The 15197-nt window shown below is 40.6% G+C and overlaps 1 protein-coding gene across 2 annotated transcripts; it reads right to left on the bottom strand.

The window, feature by feature from the left end:
• Positions 1-247: 247 nt before the first annotated feature.
• LOC104961151 (homeobox-containing protein 1-like) lies at positions 248-7460 on the bottom strand. Of its 2 annotated transcripts, none has more exons than XM_010789383.1 (3): positions 6694-7460; positions 4440-5102; positions 248-345 (listed from the first exon to the last, which is right to left on the bottom strand). In XM_010789383.1, the coding sequence occupies exons 1-3, from the start codon at positions 6708-6710 to the stop codon at positions 261-263; spliced, it is 765 nt and encodes a 254-aa protein (XP_010787685.1). In that variant the 5' UTR covers positions 6711-7460; the 3' UTR covers positions 248-260. The 2 variants fall into 2 exon arrangements, with proteins under 2 accessions (XP_010787685.1, XP_010787686.1); XM_010789384.1 differs by having other exon boundaries at positions 4440-5099; positions 7258-7459.
• Positions 7461-15197: the final 7737 nt, after the last annotated feature.

Here is a 15197-nt window from a genome sequence, read left to right as displayed (position 1 = left end):
GAAGTGCAGGAGGGAGGGAGGGATGGAGGAGGGAGATGTGTTGTTGGATGCCGACTCAAAGGCCGAACCCCTGCGGAGACAGAAATGTGCACTTAGATGAGAGGAAAGAAATCCGAAGGGCACCGTGGGATTGTTGACAAGCCGAGAGCGCCTGTCATGCCCTGGCAGCCCTGCGGAGCGAGGCCTACACACCGAGAGGAAGCTACTTAACTTCTTGTTGTCGAAACAGGACATGTGATCTGATGCAGAGGCAGAGGGAATTAGCAATGGGACGGCCGGAGCTCGACATGCCTATACTGTTCACTCAGGGCAGCTGGGAGGCAGCAGGAGGAGAGGGGGGGGCTCCTGTGGAAAGTGTTCAGACGAAGAGGAGGTGGCTAACACGTGGAAAGGGATAGAGTATAAATACTGACCTGCCACAGTAATGGATGTAGAGAAACACGTTATAGTTGTTTAACAGCAGTATTCCATTTACACAGGGGCAGTTCAAATAGTTCTTGTAAATCTCAAATTAAAGATGAATTAATGGAATCAAATCAAATATAAAACCAAAGCCATTTGCCAGGGCATTAACGTTTGATCTAGTTTGTTATAGAAGTAATAAGAAAGTTCTACTTTGTAGTGGTTACAAATAACTCTGTGGTCTGGAAGAGATGTCAAATGTCCATGTACGAGTTTGGTACCATTCTCCATGTTTCTGTCCCCGCCACTTTTTTCTGTTTCGGTTCATTTGATTAATACAAAAAACTGTTAATGCGCGATAAAATAATTGTCTGCGTTAATGAATGCGTTAAAGCGATAATAACGCGTTCATATATTGAGATGATCCAAACTGTACAATTATCCTAAAAGCCTGTTTTCCATCTTTTTCTCTGCTATATTTTCAAATCCAGTGGAAAAAATACCAATGCTTTTTGACGGGGAAGCCCTTGCCATTCTAACTTCCGGGTTGGCCTACAAAAATATGTCATTATTTCATCACTCCATAAACCTCAATGAGAACCCTTCCAGGGGAAACCCTTAGATCAGGGGTTCTCAAACGTTTTGTTTATGCGGACCACTATTTATTATCAAGGATTTTCGGACCACCTCATATGCAAACCGTAAAAATAAGTACATATATAAACGTAGTGCCAGATTCCAAGATTGACCGCGAAGATTAGCTGGTTTTAGGCTCTCGTTAGCCACTGGCTCATAGCACAGAACGCATACTGGCAAAGGCTCATCTTCAGTGCCTGTGTAGGTAAATCCCAGATCCAAGTAGTTCCCATTGTATTTTCTCTTAATCTTCCCTTTCTTTGTTTTTTTTCTGCGGAATCTGGCTTGTAGATGCCTCCGACTCACTCTCATTAAATTCATTAACGGTAACGTAAACCTCTTTTCTCTTCAGAGAAACTGATGCTAGCCAACGATTAATTTGGTATTGCACGTACACACGTAACCATGGGTAACCAGTGGTGAAATTAAGTGTTGTCCATAATTAAAAAATAACAAATATCTGCGTTTTAACACTACGTTTATATACGTACTTATTTTTACAGTTTGAATATATGAGGTGTTCCGCGAAAATCCTTGATAATGAAAAGTGATTTTTTTAAATTTATTTTTTTAAGGACAACCGGCAGTACCCTCGGACCACAGTTTGAGAACCGCTGCCTTGAACACCCAAAGGAAATTACTTGATGTGTTATTATATAAAAACAACAACAAGCCTTTTCACTTAGATGGGAACACAATACGCTCATCACAACCACTGTTTTGTACTGTAGCCTTTAGGTTACATGCACAATGTAACCTTCTTCAATTTGGAACTTGAGTGAAGCTTTCTTCAACAGAAGAGGCTCTAACTTACTGAGCAGGGGTTTTCAATCTTTATGTTTCTTTATGTTACTGTATGTGATTTCATGTAATGTATCTAGAGGTGCACCATTGTAAAAGCTTCTCTTCTCTCCTTCTCACGAAATGTCACCCTGAAGGCTTTTCAAAAGGTTCAGCACAGAACACCTCCCTTCTCATGCCATAGGATAATTACGGATTATCTCAACAAGAACGTCTTTATGACTGTCTTTGTTATTTTGACTCAGGATGTACATACATGTCAACGGCAAACAACTGATCCATTCGTAGAGAACATTTTGGTTTATATTTTACAGCTTTCATGTCAAGGTGTTGTGGTTCACACTGCACGTGTAAAGGGCAAGCTAAGTACCAACCTAGTGCTGTCTCTATTCTGATACTCTTATTAGAGCACTGCCATGTCGTGCACTGTGAACACTTGCACAGTGTTGGTTTTTCACTAGTGTTGTCTCAAATCCCACCAGCAGTTGTGCCCTCACTGGACCCGCAACTTTAACATTAACATTAGACACCGCTCCAATACCCTATAACAGGGGTATTCAACTAAAATTCAACAAGGTCCAGTTAGAGAAAATCCCCCCATGCAAAGGTCCGGAACATCAAAATGTCTAACTTGCTTTATGAATTAGTGTGATATACATTGAAGTAGCCTGTAGCTTTATCAACGTCTGCATGTAATCAACAACTGGCTGCCAATCAAATAAAGAAAGTACCATTCAAAAACAACAATATTTATTGTCAATTAACATCGAACTATACAGATATACAGTAAAATACTGTGGATATGTGTAATGTTCCTCTCGGGCTGCATTTAAAAATAAAATAGCTTTTGAAAATGTGTGCATCTTAAAAGTGCTTAATTTTAGATAAATAAAATAAAGTGTAGCAGCAGCTTGAGTTTCCCTTTTTCTTTGTTAACCGTTTCACATCATGACTTAACAGTTTCAGACGATTATAGAACAATATCAGTCTTTACACATCATAACAATTGAACAGTTTTAAAGTTTCTCTTTCTTTCCCTCTTATATTGCAGTCCCTCACTCACTTTGTTCTGTTCAGTGCGAGAATTGAGCTCGAGCTTGTCCTGCCAGGAGTTTAAATCTGGGCTGAAGTGGTGTCAGGGCCATTCTCATACACACATGCAGGTGCTCATTGGTTAGCCTGCCCTGGAACGATATTTAGTTTTAATTTTGATCCTGGTTGACTGATCATATTGGGTTCTGAGACTGCTTATTTTTTGTGGTCTCAGTTCTGACTTGAGAGGGAATGTTTGGTCAAACACTTTGTGTTTTGTCTCATAGTGGCGTTTTGGCACTTTTAATTAGCACCACGGTCTCTGAACAAATGAGACACACTGGTTCTGTGCTCCCAGTGGGCAGGATGAACATGAATGAGTCCACTCAGGGTTAAAAGCTCTTTCTCCTGTCCACTTTCCTCTTCTTGGAGAGCGCCATGTGTGATTATTTGTCTCTCCCTGTCTGCCGCTAACACGCCTGTTCACTCTCCTCTCCGCTTCTCTCCCTGTATCGCTAATTATTCTCTTCACTCACTTTCCTCTCCGCTTCTCTCTGCCGCGCTCTCGTCTCTTCTTCTGTGTTGCTCTCCTTGTATCGCTAACTCGTCTCTTTCGCCCCCTGTCGGCGGCGGTTAAAGTAGAATCATCCCGTAAAAACTGAAATCCCCTATTAATGTATTGATTATAGGTCCGGATCCGGACCGCGGCCCGCCCGTTGCCGACCCAGGCTGCCCTATAAGATGAATGATGGTTTCTTTTCCACACCAGTATACTGGTCCATTTCCAATGTCAAGAATACACTTTGACATTAGATATTATGCCAGAAAAAAAAAGAAATCAGAAAATATACTCTTATAAAACTCGGGGGGAAAAAAGACAAATGGGTACATTTAAATATCATGTGATAGGATGAAAAGCTCCAGAACTAAATCAACTGCGGTGAAATTGCTTTATCGACTGCTGTTTTCAAGGCCAGGAATGAACCCTAAAACCTCAGTTTTTCTGAACATGTATGGCAGCTGCACACAATGGAGTTTCAGCTAACTCCAGTTGGTGCGATCTAATTCATCCTGACTAAGTGTGCTTTCTTGCCTCATAGTTAATGGTATTTGTGCCATTGAAGAGGAATCTCCAATCCAAAGAAAAGTAGACAATTTAACAAAAGTTGATTACATTGGAAATGCATGAATTAAAAGGCAATGAATAATAGCTTTACATTTGAAGCACCTCTAGTGTTTTGTACCCACAAGATGACTTTGTAAAACGTGTTGATATTATGTAAATGTGTTCATTCATTCGCTGTTCTTAAAATAAAGTTCTTTACCCCTGCCCCACCCCATTGCACTGTACACTTGCTTCCCACTTCCAATTGCATTGTGTGTGCTGTGTGCATGAACATGTGTTTAAAATAAAGGGTCACTATAATACAATACTACTGATGATAATAGTCTTGTATCACCTACTTACTGTTATGTATTGTCTATTTCTACAACCTTAAGTTGGACAATGAGTAGAAAGTTTCCTCAAACAAAGTTTTAGTGCCCACTTCACCTCTGTTTCTACTCACCTCATCAGCTCCTCCACCTTGTCGTCAATGTCCAGGTCTTCTTCTGTAGCTTCGAACCCGAATGCTCGTGCTGCGGCCGCGCTGTTCACTGGGTATCTGGGAGGAGACAGCTTCCCGTTGGGTGTGGCGGCTAGGCTATCCCTACCGTTCTGCGTATGAGCCACCAGCGAAACCGGTGATGGCAAGATGGCAGAAGGCGGCGGTGGTCCCGGAGGCGGGGAGGTGTTGTAACTGTTGCTAGGAGACGGAGAGTGCCCCCCTACGCTGCCGAACTGCGTCTGCGTGGCGGTGGAGATTTTGGAGGTGGTGGAAGACGCGGTGGGGGCCGAGCGATCGCCCTCGCCGCTGGTGTTGCCGTTGCATGTCACGGAAGAGGTGGTGGTTGCAGAGGCAGTGTTGTTATTGTTGAGTGATGTAGTAGTGTTGGAGGCAGAGTTGTTGGTGCAGTTGTTGGCCCCACCTACTCCGTAGCAGGACGAGGAAGAGGAGGAGGAAGAGGTGCGGCGGCCAAACTTCTCGCCATGCTCCCGGTCCAGCCGGTCCAGAGTTTCGAGCGCGTGCAGGATCTCCTGCTTGTTCATGCCGGAGCGACGCAGCCGCTGCAGCAGATCTATCTGCTCAATGGTGAAGCGCGGCTCCTCGCTGAACTCAGACATCCTGCTGCTGGAGGAGACACAAGACAGACAGGTTGAGAGGAGAGAGGAGGAGAGGAGGAGAGGAGGAGGGAGGAGAGGAAAGGAAACAGGAAATGCAAAGGGAAGTTAAAGAAAGAGTGTTCAAGATGTTCAAAGAGAGATGGAGAAAAAGAGGCACAAGGAGTGAAGGCAGGCAGAAATGAGAGGGATGAAAGGAGGCAATGGGAAGATTAAGTAGGAAAAGAAACACAGTTCAGATGAGGAGAAACATTTGAATGATATGGAAGAAGTGAGGCAGAGAAAGGTAGAAAGAGAGGGGTGGAAAAGGAGGAAAAACTGCGAGAACATAAAGACACAGGAAATAAGAAAAGGAAGACAAGAGCAAGAGATAGTGTGAAAGAAGGGGGGAGGGAGGGAGGGGCATAAAAATCTGCTATTTTTGGGAACCAGCCGGCAACACACGCAGAGTGCCAGAGTCACCTTGACAGCTGATGCTATCTTAACATTCTGACTGCCATTCTTTAAGAGCTACAATATATCCCCGGCGCTGCACACCACCCACGCTGTATGTTTTTCATAAGCAATTTGCTGTGCTCAAAATCAATGCAACTGGATTCAGACTGCGGCAGATTTTCCATCTTCTGTGCCAGCGCGACCTATGCTGATATGATTAACGCTATAAAAGGGGTCACTGGCATTTTTCTACATCTGTGTTAGTCTAAGCTGTGCAAAGGACAGAAAAAAAACGAAATGCTTAAGAGTGTCTGCTGTCTTTTTAAGTCACCATGAAGGGAACTAATATAGCCGTGATGAGATGAAACCCTCGGGCGGTCTGTAAAACCGAGATTTGAAAGGAAAAGAACAATTGCCAACATTTAAGAAACATTGAGACAGAGGGCCCTGAAATACATTACTTATAGCAGAGGGTAGTTAAAGGGTACTGCAGAACATTAACTAGTTCTTTAGTTTACATTAGGTATCCATATGGAAGCTTGTAAATCATTATCAAGCTCAGTTATATTGCAAAACCTTGTCACATCCCAGGGGGTGAGCTGCACAAATTCAAAAATAAAACTATGAGATGGTTTATTTGACTTGGATTGTTAATATGAAAATAAGGCATTAACTACTTCTTCAGTACTTTCAGATATTCTGTGTTATTGTGAGGCTTATTAGTCGTTGCAAGCAAATATGAGCATTTGGAATCATTAGCCATCCTGGTTGAGTATTTACAAAGTTATCTATTCAATTTAAAGCTGGTTTAACTACACACCCTGCAAGGAACACAGGATCAGCCTACTCTACATCAATGCTCTACACTGGTTTACTGTAGGTCACACATAACACAAACTGGAGGTGTGCAAACCATAAGAAGAGAACAAAGACTATGACTGATCCAATGTTACTATATAAATCATAAGTCTGGAGCCATTGTGGGTGGTCAGTCCTGACAGATGATAAACTTTATTTTGCCCACATCCCTAAGGAATCACTTGATAACAGTAAGTTAGAGAACTAGTTATAACACAAAAAAGAAAAGTATTCAAAATTACCAATGACAGTAGATACATCATGTTTAGTTTTACATTATGCAAAAAAAAAAGAGGAAGCTTTCTTACCTAAATACAGATTGCATGCATGATGCATTCGATATCCCCAGTACAGTCTGTTGTGTAAATCAAACGCGTTTCTTTGGCAGTGTATTTTTCTAGATTGTCCAAACACTGACCAAAGTTGCTGGTATCTTTTGGTCCATGTGTTTTTGTTTTGCTGACTGTGGCCCTGGAGCACAGATCTGCCGCTCCGCGCTGCAGGGGAGCCGCTGTGATGCCAGCCTTCACGCCCTTTGCCCACGAGCTAACGTTAGCAAATGTTTCTTTGGCAGACTGAGTGACAGTGTCCTATGAAACGCTAAATGAGCCGGCTTGAAACACTCGAGCTCATAAATAATTTTCACTGGAGCTGCTGCTGCATTTATACCGGGGAACAGTCCGTATGCATCACAGAGGACGGCTAGCAACTTATGCTATTTTCGGTAGCACCGGGGTTGTAGAATGATAGCATAACATGCTAGCCATGCCAATGCTGATACTAGCTGACGTTAGCCGCCGTTGCTGGCTAGCGACCGTCTGATATTAATAACATCACTTTTAGTGTTGGAAATAGCTTAGTGCATGACTTACCTCGGTTCAAATCGTCCACTTAACCATTTAACTTTGTTACTGGAGCAAAGACCCGCTGTGTCTTTCACTGCAGCCGAACAGTAAGGCGGTATGAAAACAGTGCCCTGTCCGACCCCTTTCCAAGGATTTCTAATCAGTGGCGAATTATTTGCCTCTCTGCTTTGTCTGTCTGACAACAGCCATATTGACAACTAACACCTCTGAGTAGCTCTGAGGGAAGTGTAGTTTTACTCTCACAAAGGCCTCTGCCGTGCGTCGGCGTTCTTTACACTAAAAACTACAAATCCCTGAAATAAGAGCGAGGCTCGCTGAGGCTCGCTGATCTACAGTTGTCACAGAGGGGATGCAGTTTATAATGTGACCACAGCGGCGGCTCCCCTCCAGAGGACACTTCACCACCCTGACCAGACAGCCAGCAACAGCCAGAAGTAACAGATTACATGAGTAACTGCATTACATTTGCACATAGAACTTTCAAAATCATGTTGTTGAGGCTTGTGAACAACGATGTTGCACTATTTAAATCCAGTTAAAGCCCATTGTATTCTTATAAATAATGACTTACAAGAACATCCAGTTGAACAAAAAGTTGAAAACACATTTTAAGGAGACATGATGACCCAGACTCTCTTAAAAACCTGCCTGCCACAATAATATATAATTTTTACAACCCAGAATAAAATAAACAGTTAGCACTGCCCCAGGTAGACCACCACACGGCAACTGCTGTGCAATCACACTTCTTATGTGCAATATATACTAACATGTTATTGCAAAAATACTTAAAATATATACATTTTACTATTAACTATACACTACTATTGTTAATACATTATGGTGATCTATGTACATGTAAATAGACTCCTGCATTGACTTGGTCACGACAACATTCTCTGCAACATGTAGTTTATTGTATTTATAAATAGTTCTGATATGTATGTAGTTTACTTCATCTGCATTGTCTGCAACATAATCTGCACTATTGTATCCTAATCTATTCTAGTCTGTTTCTTCTTGCACTATTTTTATTTTATTTTTTGAATGTGCTATATGTTGCAACGTTGAGCTTGAGACTTAAGATTTGTATTGCCTTAACTACACTGTAGCTACTGTGCATATGACATTAAAGCCTCTTGAATAATACTGGCTGCTACTTTACAAATGTTATATGTTCACTTACAACTACCAACAAATGCTGCTTCTTATTTATTCAACCTGGGAAGTGAATTTATTTTATTTTGTATTAACATGTGCTTGCCTCTTTGTTTAATATGTAAGTCCATTTATTTTAAATGTTATACTTTTTAACTACACTGTCCCCTTTCCTGTCATTATGTAAATGTACCAGCTGTGCGATTTATAAAGGATTTCTGATTCTGAATCTATTGGTTGTTAATGTAAGAAACTGAAGAGAAAAAATCATTATGGATTACTATAAATATAAAAAGTGGAAAACTGTCACTGGACCCCAACCTCATTTCAGAGAGGAAATCCAGCTGTTGATATTAATAATATTTTAGGTGTAGGCAATCATATGTAACAACATCTCCAATAGCAGACCTACTTTTTACTAAGACAGACAGTTATAAAACATTATAGGCCGAGACCTATTTGCATACATTTAGTGCTTAGTGTTTGAGATGTGCAGAAGCAGATGTCTTTACTCAGCTGGTTTCCAAGGAATAAGTTGAGCGATGAGGAGAATTAAAAGAGGCTTAATTCTGAGGGGAAATGGATCCAGGTGGCTTACTTAGCATGTGCATCAATTAGAAACTTCCACTGAAAAACAAAGCCTGTTTAAGTGAACCATTTGTATCTTTTGCTGGGCTGTTTCTGCTTCATTTCAGCCTGCACCTGCTTTGCCTCTGCAGAGTTGTTGCAGTTATAGACCTCCTCTTCATCCAGAAAAGCAGGTTTCGTAATACTATTTCATGAGTTTTAACTAAAAAAAACAGAAAGAAGAACACGTTCAGTGTCAGGTAAAAGCGTATAGATAAATCCCCACATGCTGTTTGATCCAGATGTCATGCTGTGAAAATCCGAGCCGTGCAAAGAGTTTTGCCCTTCCTTATACATGCTTACTCGTAGAGGATATCTTTTGAAATCCCCTTGTAACATTGCACAGCTCAGTCCTGCATGTTCTACCCAGTCAAAGTGGTTTTAAATGAGACAGTTAGACCTAATCTACCACAGTGGAGGTGTTCGGTAGTCAGATGCATTTTGAAACATTTGTATAGCACAATACAAATGTGATGAATATTAATGTTGTTAAAGCAGTTCTCTGTGACTGAACAGTCATGAATAATGCATAACAGGCCCATACAGGGTGCTTATGATGCCATATTTACAGTCGGCTATATGAGACACATTATAGCTTTCACTTAGCAGGGAGCACCACCGATTTGATAAATGAGCTGTGAGTGCAGTATGCAAAATTCAGTGTGGTAGCAATACTGCCCCCCATGTGAAAACTATTGTCCAAAATAATTCTCAGAGACTACATTTGTTGGTTGACTGTGTGTTTTTCGTCTGTCACAATCAGTTTATCTGTTATTTCCCACAAGTTGATTCCACCTTAATCAGTGTAGAAATGTGGCACATAAGATTAAATAGATTTTGAAACATGGACATTTCTAAAAAATGAATTGTACAGTTTCTTTGAAAGCCATTAAAGTCTTGCAGTTTTAGCCTGGATCTTTCTTTATTGTACCAATGTACCATAATTAGTATCCTCACTGCAATAACAATTGTAAAACATATAACAACTTCATTTGATCCACTAACTCTAGATAATGACTGAGTTTGGCTTTCTCTTGAATTAAAATGTTGCCAAACCTTCTTAAACTGTGCAAATGTTGCATTATTTTTACAAATACTAATTTACTACTTTACATGTTACATAATTGCAGAACAATACAGTAGCCTACAATTTATATTTAATTAGATTTGATCTTTATCGACATTTTAACTTTTCATGTTTATATATATATATATATATATTTTTTCATTTATTTGATTACATTTCATTTTATTCTAAAACAGAGTAAGTGTCACAAAACCCAATTTCCTGGTTTATATAAGCACTCTTCTGATTCACTGGATGATAACAAATATATTACTTGATCTGCTTATTCGAGCATATCTTATCGAATTGTTTCTGGATATTTCATGGCTTCCAGTTCTCTTAGAAATAATCCTGCTAGTGGGAAAATAGTAATTTATTTTAGACTGAAGAAAAAAACCCAGCACATTTATAAATGTCAGGGTATTGCTCCAAGCAATGAAGCTAGAAAATAAAACTAGGTTACAGCCACCATGATATAAAATGTAACAATGAGTGTTTAATATATAAACATACATCTCATTGACATTTTCCTTTGTTTTCAGACTGTATCATAACATCTAATGCTTTATTAAGGTTGTAATGTTTTTTGTTATATGACGCCATTTTTTCCTGTGGCATAGCATCTCTTTTTTATACACTTTGTAATATTCATCTCTCTTTAATTACTTCGGTGAAACTATGACTATCCGACCGAGATGATGATATCTATGATAGACGAACCATTTTTACACATGCAGCTGTGGAACAGAATCTGAACAAGGCAGCCATTGTTAGAGCAAATCTAATAAAGTGTAATGCCAAAGCATCAAGCAGACAGTTAGAGTGAAAGGTATTTATGGCTTGACCCTGATAGACTGTCATGTAAAGCACTTTTAAACAGCAGCAGAATGCTACAACCATCTTAATGGCTGGTCATTTCTGAGAGTATGCTAGTCTCTCTCTTTTAGCTGTTCCTTCTTCCTCAACCTCCTCCTAATCAGCTCATTTATTGTGTCTGTCATTAGTGCAGGGGCGGTTCTAGGGGGGGCCAGTGCCCCCCTACCACTGACTTTGGACCCCCCTGAAAATGAGATGAAAAAAGTTTATGATTAAACGATTTCTTGGCTGACTAACGATATTTGTCATTCTAGTCTGACCCATTCAGAGAGTGAGTACTCGAGTGCCGATTTTTGGGACTCGTGACTCGACTCGGACTCACACACTGATTGACGTGACTCGGACATGGACTCGTGAATTCTCGCGCACTATGACTTGGACTCGGACTCGTGAATCTTTCCCCCCACGATGACTCGGACTCGACTTGTACATTGACGCTCCGACTTGGACTCGTGAATTTTTCCCCCCACGATGACTCAGACTCGACTTGTACATTGACGCTCCAACTTGGACTCGGACTCGAGCAAGTTTTCTCTGGAGTCTGATGTCCTCTATCCTGGCATGTGCACCTGTGAGGCGAGTTCACCTACTGGCCCCCGCTGTTCCAGTCTAAACATATCTAGGACACACCCCGCATCATGCTGTATGCTTTCACACATTCTGCTTCCACATTGGAAAAGAGCAGCGCAAAATGCTTGTTATGTTATGTGGAAACAAGATTGAAGAGAAGGCTCCGTAACACATTACTCTAAGGATCGAGTTCAGACATATAGGCTGTGTTGAATACTATCATCAGAGTAACGTGATCTAATCAATAAATAAAGATTCAGCCGATAACACGAAAGCACATGGCTACTTAACAGGCAGAATGACCATTTTGCATGCTAAGTAGCCATGTGCTTTCTGGGGCTAAATCTTTATCAGTAAACCGATTTAACCGGTAAAAGTTCCTTCTAAATAAGAGTCCCGATCTTATTACTATCAAAATAAAAGTGCAAAACGAAAACTTTACCATAGGAAAATATTGGCATACAAATATAATCACTTCTCTCAAAGTTAACTCATTTTAAATATAGTTGGACATATTAAAGGTCATTTACAATAATAATATTCATATTAGTAATAAGCTTTATATTTGTATAGCACCTATTACAAGAATTGTAGCCAAACTCGCTTCACAGTAGTTCAATAGACAGATTAGTATAACATGACAGGATAAAAGCAATGTAGAGGGGCAGCTACATTTCAACACATATATCCACGAAGGTTAATACATGAAGACTTGTGACTCGGACTTGACTCGGACTCGAACACAGGTAATGATGACTCGGACTCGGACTCGGCTCGGACAGTCCTTGGGTGACTCGGACTTGGACTCGGACTCGAACACAGGTAATGATGACTCGGACTCGACTTGGACACTCCTTGGGTGACTCGGACTTGGACTCGAACACAGGTAATGATGACTCGGACTCGACTCGGATACTCCTTGGTTGACTCAGACTTGGACTCGACTACGACTCTCCCTTGGTGACTCGGACTTGGACTCGAAGAGTGGTGACTCGAGAGTGACATGGACTTGTGAATTGGTGACTTGACTACAAGACTGGACCCATTAGAGCAGGGGTCTCCAACACGTCGATCGCGAGCCTCAATAGCCCCCACTTTACAAATGTGTTTATTTATTTATTTTTTAACACCAGCCGTCATCGCCATGGAGAAGCACACAGCCTCTGCGAGAGAGCACACCTTTATCTATTTAATATAGTTGTAAAAAATTAAGAAATCATTCCAATGTGTATTATAGGACAGTATATATATATATTAAAAAAAAGTTTAAAAGGGGAGTGATTAGTCAAATATGCATTANAACACCCAATACCCTGGAACCGAGGGAAACTCTGAAAGAATACGCCCATTGGCTACAAATCAATATATGATTGGTTGATCAAACTGTCAGTCCAAACGTACGCTCTCATTCAGTGCAACAGCCAGGGCATTCTATCAAGGATGTAGAATACCTTGGTTGAAGGACAAGATCTGATTGGTTGCTTTCTTTTCTAACACAAAACAACTGAAATGCGTAGTGCATGGTCCGAGAAGGAAAAAAAAATCAACGTAACACTGTAATATTACAGGTCAACAACACAGATACAATTCTCATGTATTCATTTTATATACATTTTATTTATATAATTAAATCGATTTTTTGTTTGTTTTATCTGAGTGTTCCAGGGTATTCTCTGAATACCTTGAAGGCCCTGACGGTTCGCCACTGCATTTTAGCCATGCCTCATTTCGCTCTATTTGCTCTTTTCCAGCCCTGTTTTTGCAAGGGCTGATTCTGTGAGAAGTCTTCTTCGCTGCTTTTGTGGCAGACTACAGCGCCACTTACAGGCCTGGCATATATGCTTTCGAGCAGCAATGGCCGTGGCCCAACCCCCCATTCCCCTGATAGGTGGAGAGTTGCCCATATAGGCGGAGCATCCCTTTTCTGACATCAGAAAAATTAAAATCTGTATCAGCTCCGTTGCAGCTCCGTTTTTAGAGATTTGGGTAGGGAGGAAAAGAGAGAGGTTTGTGTTTTCTGACACTTGGAGAGTTCCCTGACACACCGGGGACACATATTCATGTATAAAAGACGTACACAAGTGCATTTCGCATGATAGGTCCCCTTTAAGTAAAGGGTCTGGATACTTGTATTGAACACTCACACTTCTATTGGCTAGTACCCCAACACATTGTACGTGATAGGCTAAGGGAGGGACATATCAAAGTGGTTGACCAATCACAACGGAGAAAGCCAGCTAACCAATCAGAGCAGACTGGCCTCTGGTTTCAGACAGAGGTTGAAAAGAGGTATGAGGAAAATAAATACTTTTTTGAACATTAAAGCATGGAGACATGTCCCAGTAGAGACACAAAATATAAATATGAACCTTAAAATCAGCATAATAAGGCCCCTTTATATCAAATGTTGTTTTGCTTTTAATAAAAAATAAACCTTGCAAAAGTTATTTAAAACTGAATTATGATTCAATATTTGATAAATAGGCAATCTGCAAGGTTACAGTATTACATCTGAAAGCACAATTTTCTGACTGGGGTGTGACACCAGAGCAGTTCTTTCTCACAGCAAGTCCTTGGGCTAATTCTAAAATAAGATGTTTGTTAGTCTCCCTCTGACTGCTGCAACACTGCCTTGTCGTTTCTCCTGAGATGCAGTTTATGGCCGATGTCTGTGACCGAAACATCACCATACTTTGGAGCTCTTTTTAAAAAATCATGTGGTGAGGCAACACAGTCTCACGGCATTTGTGTGGCGTGTTATAGTCACGAAATGTAATCTATTAATTCGTGTTCACCTACACGATTTTCTCATTTTTTTCGTGTCACACGGAAGGATTTTAAAAGCAATGTATTTCTATTGGTAGTATATTTCGTGCCTGCACCAAATAATAACAAATTAGAAGGATAAAAAGACCAAAAAAAGACAGATTTCAGTATTATGAGGCTCTGAGCCCCATTTATTTTCCTCACGGACGGCAAAGAAAGTCCGACATTATAAGATTTAAAATAAAAACAATAATCGTGGCTTGATATTGAGTAAGAAAATGTTTTTTTATGAACCACACAGCTTCCGGTGCCTTTCTCCGCAGCTGAATGGGTAACTGCAGTTTTTAGGATGGCATCCCTCTGCGGGGTTTTGGGAGAAAAGCAAAATGTTGCTCTTCAAACTTACACCTACATTTCAAGGAGTAACAACACTTGACACTTCTATCTGTACACTTTTCCTGACCTGATTTTAAGTAAGGGGACACTCCCATCATCTCAGAGGACCAAGGAAGAGCAGCTGCATTTGTGCTCAAAAGCATCTGTGTTCGGGAACTGCAGGTTCATTAGCTGTGAGGCTGTATTTGTGTATTCTTTCACATCTAAGACTGCTATCATTGCCCAATACAATAAATGTTTGAGTGGCTTTAACCTTAGGTTTTTCATATCGATTAGATATAAAACAAATTTAATTTGGAACAATCACAAGGTTCCTTTGGAAGCAGTGGCGGCTGGTGGAAAATATTTTTGGTGGAGCTATGGAAATGGTGACAAAACCATACTAGGGCATTTAAAATCAGGAGACTAAATACGAACATTGTGTGTGTGTGTGTGTGTGTGTGTGTGTGTGTGTGTGTGTGTGTGTGTGTGTGTGTGTGTGTGTGTG

Source organism: Notothenia coriiceps, unplaced genomic scaffold, assembly GCF_000735185.1.
Source record: "Notothenia coriiceps isolate Sejong01 unplaced genomic scaffold, NC01 NC01_scaffold00032810, whole genome shotgun sequence".
Lineage (NCBI taxonomy): Eukaryota > Metazoa > Chordata > Actinopteri > Perciformes > Nototheniidae > Notothenia > Notothenia coriiceps.
Note: the sequence above shows the minus strand (reverse complement) of the source record. Positions and strands in the feature narration are given on the sequence as shown.